This window comes from Tupaia chinensis, unplaced genomic scaffold, assembly GCF_000334495.1.
Source record: "Tupaia chinensis unplaced genomic scaffold, TupChi_1.0 Scaffold144899_1, whole genome shotgun sequence".
Taxonomy (NCBI): Eukaryota; Metazoa; Chordata; class Mammalia; order Scandentia; family Tupaiidae; genus Tupaia; species Tupaia belangeri.
In genome coordinates, this window is record NW_006204759.1 from 1,676,519 (window position 1) to 1,683,989 (window position 7,471).

The following is a 7,471-nucleotide window of genomic DNA, read 5'->3' on the forward strand; positions in this document are numbered from 1 at the left end:
GAAGGGAAAACGAGGTGGTCTCTTGCTAGAAGAAGAGGAAGTGGAGGATGCCAAGAAGGAGTCTGAAGGAAGCAGCAATGAGGAGGAAGATGAAGCTGCAGGACAGGAGAAAGGCCTTGGGTCAGAGTATGCCAGGAAAAAGGAGGAGGATGAACTCTGGGCCAGCTTCCTCGGCGATGTGCGACTAAAATCAAAAGAGTCCCCAAGAGCACTAGTTAAGAAAGGAGAGGAGACTGAAGAGACGAGTTCAAGGAACTCATTGGCCAAAGTAGAAGAGCCAGAGAAACCTAAAGAAACAGGAAAAATTAAACTTACCAAGGCAGGGACCAGCAGTTGGCGTAATGGCTATGTCGCTGGACTCCCATATAGTTGACCGTGGTTCGAGTTCTGGACCCGGTGGCTTAAACTCACGTCGGGCGTGTGTGTGTGCATGCCCAAGATCCCGAGAGGAGAATGGAGGAGAAGGGACTGTGGTGTGGCCATCCCCTGGGGGGTGACTTCTCGCTTTCTGTCTCTCTGTCTCTGTCTTTCTGGTGAGCACACGTGCCCAATAGCAAAAACTTCTCTCTCTCTCAAAAGAAAAAGAATTATTTATTGATTCACATACTTTCATTTGATCAGAGAGACAGACAGAGAGAGAGAGAGAGAGAGAGAGAGAGAGAGAGAAAGGGGGAAAGTGAGAAAGCAAGCCACCAGGTCTGGGACTCAAACTGTGGTTGGCTATGTGGGAGTGTCCATAGCCTTAACCAGCCCGCCACCTGCTGGTCCCCCATTTTGTTATAGTCTTTAACTATTCCCTGTGTCTGTGTTTTCATAACTACATTGCAAATTCCTGAACATCCCAAGGCCAGTTGGGTCTCAGTGTCATCCTTTGCAGCGACCTCTATTGAGCCTTGCTTGGTGCCAGGCACGCAGTAGGCCTCCTCTCAGTAGTAACGAATTCAGTACTTCTCTGGTCAGGTTTTTCTCCCCACTGTCCTTTCTGATATTTAAAAGTCACAGAATTTCAGAACTGAAAAAGCACACAGACACCCCAGTTCTTTTTTCGGACAAGGGAAGGAGGAGTCCTAAGTTATCTTGTCTTAAATCCCAGTTAGTGCCAGAGTCAAGGACCAAGAACCCAGAATCCAGTACTGGGCCAGTGTTTTTTTTTTTTTTTTTTTGGGAGGGGTTTTTCTATGAGGGCGCATTGTTCCCCAGAAAGACAGAGAGAGAGAGAGAGAGAGAGACAAAAAGCGAAAAATCACCCCCCAGGGGGGATTGCCATGCTGCAATCCCTTCTCCTCCATTCTCCTCTCAGGATCTTGGGCACACAAGCACATACTCCTGGAGTGAGTTTTAAGCCACCGGGTCCGGGACTCGAACAGCAGTCAACTACATGAGAGTCCAGCGACATAGCCATTATGCCAACTGCTGGTCCTATGGGCAGTGTTTTCTCCACTCTACCTGCTTGCCTTTCAGCCTCCAGCTGTAAGATATTCTTGCTAGGCCCCATCTCCCACCCCAGGCTGGCTGGGGTGCCCAATGGGTCAGTCAATTTACAGGAAGTCCCAGTAGGCAGCAGGAAGGCCAGGGCTCTCAAAGACCTGGTGGAGGAGGAGGGTGTGCAAATGTGTGTGTGTGTGTGGGACGGGGTGGGAGGGCAGTGGTGAGTTAAAGTTAACACCAGACAATGATGCAATCAGAATACAAATTGAGTGCAGGTTGCTTTAAGAGAGGAGTAGCTGTAATCTGAAGCCTGCTGGACGCTGGATTGGGAGGCAGTAGAAAAAAAAAAATAACCCTCCAGTGCTTGCAGAAGCCCCTCAGAGTGCGGGCTGAGAGGGAGCTAGGCTGGGAGTGGAGCTGCAATAAGCCCTCAGGTAAGACAGCTCCTGTCTGCTCTGTGTGTCAGGGAAGTCGGGAGAGGTTCCCTTGGGCTTGGGGGGACTGGGAGAGGCAGGGGCATCCCGGGGAGAAGAGGAGAGTGCAAGGGAGAGGTGGTGGGGAGCCAGCAGCCCTGCAGCTTGGGCAGCAGGGGGGGTTGGATGAGAGGTCAGAGGTAACTCGGGGGTGGCGGGGAGGGAACCTACTGATCCCCAAACCCCACTGCACCAATGAGAAGAGGCTGGCAAGACTTTTGAATGAGGTGAGTGGGAAACAACTGAGGGGGTGGTGGAGGGAGAGGGAACAGCTACGCTGCAGGGGCAGGTCTGAGGCAGCACCCCCAAGAAGCTGGGGCATTGAGGGGAAGAGGCTGTCAGGCGAGCCGGTCAGGAGCTGCCACCACCAGGGACAGTCAGGAAGGCAGGCCCTCCTGCAGCCCGGCCTGGCTTCCTCCATAGGCTCCCTGCTTCTTTCTCGAAATCCGCTGGTGCTGATTTCCAAGGCAATGCCCAACACCACCAAGCAGCCTGTGCCTGAGGCTGGGGTAGAGTGGCTGGGGTAGAGCACAGCTGGGTCTTTCCAGCCCCCACCCATTCTTTGGCCAGATTAGCCGCTGGGAGGCCAATGGGGTTGTGGCTTCTTGGAAACAATGATTGCTATTTAGCCCAGCCAGTGCATGGGGTTTGGGGTCTTATCTACAAAAGAATGACTGTCCTATCTATCCCTTTCTACTCCCGGAGCCAAGCCACAGCAAGAGCTATCTGAGCCAGAGAAAAGTTACAGGCTTCCCAGAAGCCCCACCACTGTTGGGCGCTGGTCCACGGGGAGTCAGTCCTTAGGCGGAGAGGGAGGGGAGAGGGGGCCAGGGAATTCTAGTCCCAGGGCTGGTCCTGTTGGGGTGTGGGGAGATATAACTCGAGGGTGTCCTGGCCTGACTCACTCCGGGTCTAAGACTTCAGAAAGAACACTGCCTGGGGCTGGGGTCAGACAGGTGGGACCCCTCAGAATCTACCCCCACCCCTGGATTAGAGGTGGGGGTAGATTCTTTGCACTGTCTAGAGTCCACTCCCATGTGGCTTGAAGGCTGTGTGGTTCTGGGAGGAGGAGGAGGGATGGTGTTTGTCTCACAACTGGGTTTAATCTGAAACACATGTTTTGGCTTGAATTGATCTTCCTAGCTCAGAGGCAAGATCACAAAATTCTAGTTCCTTGATTTGAGCAATGTGGAAAGTGAGGCTGACCTTGGCCCAGCAGGGAGGGTATCCTCCTCCCCATGCCCTCTCCACCTGGTAGGACAGGAGTCTGGCTTGATATTGCCCTTTGGACACGATGGCACCATCGTCCCTGTGCCCCCGGCCAGCCAGTGGTTGCCTGGTCCAGGTCACAGAACGATCACCTAGGACCAGGCATTGCGTGGCCTCCGAGGGGCTCCCATGCAAACCCTTAACTTCTGCCCTCTCAGTACCCTTGTAGGGGCTTTCGACAATCTCTCCACTTCCCTCACCCCTTGGGCTTGAGGTGGGGGATTCAAAGCAATGTGGTTCATACATGGGTACCCCCATGTCTAGCTCTGGGCCAGCTTGGGGCTCAGGTGCCTTCCCCTGCAGGGTCCCCTCACCTCGTCTTCGCTCCTCAGCCTACCCCTGTCGGGGCAAGGATCAGTCATCTGACCAGGGCTTGGGTTTAGACTGTAGGGATTTGAGACGGCCCCACCTTCAAGAGCATGCAAATTATGAACCGAGTTTCCCTAAATACTGTGCCAGGATGTCCCCATCTGGCCCTCCTCTCTCAACTCTGCCCAGAGGGACCCGGAGCTACCAGCTTTCTCCTCCCCTGCCTCCTAGGCATCTCCCTGAATTTTCAGTCTCCATGGAGCAATCTGCTGAGGCTCAGGGAGAGGCTGCTGCTGCCAGCTCTGGGTGGGGCAGGCGGGTGGAGCGCATTATAAGCTGGGTGGTGGTGAGGTCTCTATCTTGGACTGCAGAAAGCTCTTCCTGTTGTCTCCCTGAGCACTGAGGCAGGCGTGTGGAAGAGTGGCTGGCCTGGAATCCTGGGTCTGCAGAACTCAGCGGGCTCAGAGGGCTCAGGGGTTAAGAAAGCTGGCTGCTTCCTGCCTGCTGCCTTGAGCCGGCCAGAGGCAGCTTTCCCTTTGCCGCATTTTCATGCGCTAATGTTGTCCAGTGGATTAACAGACTTAATTTTAAGAACTTTAGTCAATAATCACACACTGCTCTCCCAATCTTTCTGATCCAATTTGTTCTGGGAAGTCAGTAAAGTTTATGTATGTAGTTTGTGTGTGTGTGTGTGTGTGTGTATGAAAGGATAGAGACCTGGTATGTGTGTGTATGTGCGTGAAAGGATAGAGACCTGGTGTGTGTGTGTATGTGCGTGAAAGGATAGAGACCTGGTGTGTGTGTGTGTGTGTGTGTGTGTGTGTGTGTGTGCGTGTTGCAGAATGGACTGAGGGAGTCCCGAGCCAGCAAGTCCTGGCTGCTAAGACCTTGTCTGACTTTCTCACCAGAAGCCTCTTGGAAGATCTTACGTGTGAACGCCCCAGCTGCCTTCATCTCTTCCAGCCCTGGATCCTGAATCCAGGGTGAGCTCAGGGATGAGGTGAATGCAGGAAGGTGAGGGATAGCGCAGCCTGAGGGCACCAGACCAGATTTCAGCATTCTCCTTGGGGTCCAAGTGCCCAACCAGAGCCTGGTCAAAGAGGCCACTGCTGGGGAGGTGAGGGGATGACGTGGTCTTACTAAGAAATGGGCTTGTTTAGGGGCCGGCAGGTGGTGCGGTGGTTGGGGCTGCTGGACTCCTGCATGATCCACTGTGGTTCCAGTCTCAGACCAGGCAGCCTGCATTCTCACTTTCCTTCTCTCTGACTCTCTCTGGTCAACTTCAAAAATAAATAAATAAATAAATAAAAAGAAAAATAAAGAAAAGAAAAGAAAAGAAAGAAGATAATGACAATGAATAAAATAAAATTGAAAAAAAGAAATGGGGTTTTTGGGGTTGTTTACCCTGAAGGAAAAAGAAGGGGCTGAGGGAAGAGGGTGGATGTGGCTTCATGGGGAGAGGTGGGGGGCGGTATTCTTATTGAAGGGGGCATATTTTGGCCCAGGATCATTTGAAAGTGTACCCATCTCTGGCAGTAAGAGCTGCTAAGGCACTATGGACCGTAATCCTCACAGCTATAGGTAAGCATTATTTATGGTTAGAGAGCTATTAAAACACACTATGGGGGGCCAGCAGGTGGTGTGGTGGTTGGGGTGCTGGACTCACATCACAGACCATGGTTCAAGTCTTGGACCTGGTGGACTGCTTTCTCACTTTTCCTCTCTCTTTGTGTCTTCCTCTGGTCAAATTACAATATAAATTAAAATTAAATTCACACACACACACATATACACACACACAATTGGACCCTAGACCCTGCACTCCTAGCCATGGGAGGTGGAGCTCTTGAAACAAAACTGTCTTGGGACCAGCAGATGGCGTAATAGTTATGTTGCTGGACTCCCACGTGGTTGACCATGGTTTGAGCCCCAGACTCGGAGGCCTGAAACTCACATCAGGTGCGTGTGGATGTGTGTCCAATATCCTGAGGAGAGAATGGAGCAAGGATTGTGGTGTGGCCATCCCCCCTGGGGGGTGATTTCTTGCTTTCTGTCTCTTTCTCTCTCTGTCTTTCTAGCGAGTGCATGCACCCTATAGCAAAAACCTCTCAAAAAAACAAAAACGAACAATAAAACCCCAAAAAAACTGTCTGAGAAAGAAATGAGCTTCCTTATTAAAATATATATATATATATATATATACATACACACACACACATTATTTGTAATTGCCAGAGGGCATGTGTGCATACCAGAGAGGGAAGGAGAAAGCACCCCCAGTGGGGTGTAATCATGCCACAGCCCCTTCTCCATCTCTCTACCCTGTTGGGATTTGGGCATGCATGCACATGTGCCTTCCATGTTTCTCACAGTGGCAGAGCCAGAGTTTGAACTGTGGTTGGCCATGTAGGATCTGGTTCTCTTAACCACTAAGCCAGACCCCCCCCCTCTTTTTTTTCTTTCTTTTGGGGGGCATTCCAATGGAGTCTTTTTTTATATTTTAAGAGAGATTTTTGCTAGAGGGCACATGCACTTGCTAGAGAGACAGAGACAGACAGACTGAAAGAAATCACCTCTAGGGAGGTTGGCCATGCCTCAATCCCTTCTCCATTCTCCTCCTGAGATTTTGAGCATGCATGCACAGGCACCTGGTTTGAGTTTCAAGCCTGCGGGCCCAGGACTTGAACTGCAGTTAGCCACATGAGAGTCCCATGACATAACCATTACGCCATCTGTTAGTTTCTTCAATGGAGTTTTTATACTGTGATCCACCCCTAGCCTTGGCAGCCTGGACCACAGACATACACTCAGTTGTGTTCAGGGGAGCCCTGATGTGCACACCTAGGGCCTTCCCAGATAGGTGTTATCTTTGCACCCTCTCTGCCTCAAGTCTACAGGTTTCAGGCCAGAAGAAACAAAGAAGAGATTGAGGTTTGTTTGTTTGTTTGTTTTGTTTTTTAAATTTTGCCAGTGGGTATGTGCTCCCCAGAGAAAGACAGAGAAAAAGAGAGGGAAAGTGAGAAAGCTTTCCCCTCCCCCAATGGAGAGTGGTCACACCACAATCCCTTCTCCTCCATTTCCCCCTCCTTTTGGAGTTTTGGGCATGCACCTGGTATGTTTTTCATTTTTAAAGAATTATTTTATTTAACTTTATTTATTCAGTTATTTATTTCAATTTCACCAGAGAGGGACAGAGCAAGAGAAAGAGAGAAAGTGAGAGCAAACCACTGGGTCTGGGACTTGAACTGCAGTCAGTTATGTGGGAGTCTAGCGCCCTTAACCACCATACCATCTGTTGGCCCAGCACCTAGTGTGTTTTTCAACCCAATGGGTCTGGGACTCAACCACGCAGTCAGCCACATGGGTATCTAACCATCTTAACCACAAACCACAGGGTGGTCTGAGTGTGAGAATTTTTGAGGGATAGTAGAAACTGGATTAGATGCTTTTATTCTTAGAATTCTGTGATTCTACCAATGAGATCTGGTTCTGCCTACATCTTAGGAGACGATACCCTAAATCTCATCAAAGGAGCTGGGCAGGCATGGCTGTCTCCCTGGAAGAGCCTCCGTGTGCCTGTGTGCCGGACTGCACTCTGTACACAGGAGCCCGCCCCTCCGTCTGTACTGCTCTGGACCCTTGGGTTCGAAGCGGGGCCCCTGACACAGACGACGGGATGAAAGCACACACTTGGGGTGCATCTGTGGGTCACAAAGCAGGTGGAGGCTTGGGAGGACATTGCTGGAGGGGAGGGTCATCAAGCTGAGGTCCTCTTTCAGGCTGGAGAGGCTGCCTCGCCCTGTTCACCCAGCTCCCTGCCCAGCGCAGCCTTGGGGGCAGGGTGGTGGGAGAGGAACTCTTACTTCTCTTGCAGGCCCTGGGATGAAGGCCCTTGTGCTACTCCTCTGGACTGGAGCCCTCCTCGGGCACAGCAGCTGCCAGAATGTGGCAGGCAGCCTGGAGGAGGTCAGTGGGGGGGGGGGGGGAGGGGC

General features: G+C 51.5%; 1 protein-coding gene and 1 pseudogene across 1 annotated transcript in view; both read left to right on the forward strand.

Moving 5' to 3' along the window:
* The window catches only part of LOC102488259 (craniofacial development protein 1 pseudogene), a 7,743-nt pseudogene extending 7,430 nt beyond the window's left edge, over positions 1–313 (forward strand).
* A 1,383-nt stretch (positions 314–1,696) lies between these two features.
* SERPINF1 (serpin family F member 1) overlaps positions 1,697–7,471 on the forward strand; it is a 13,448-nt gene continuing 7,673 nt past the window's right edge. The window contains exons 1-2 of the mRNA XM_006167553.3: positions 1,697–1,862; positions 7,354–7,445. Coding sequence (XP_006167615.1) covers positions 7,362–7,445 — 84 coding nt within the window. The 5' untranslated portion in view covers positions 1,697–1,862; positions 7,354–7,361. The remainder of the gene's footprint in view (positions 1,863–7,353; positions 7,446–7,471) is intronic.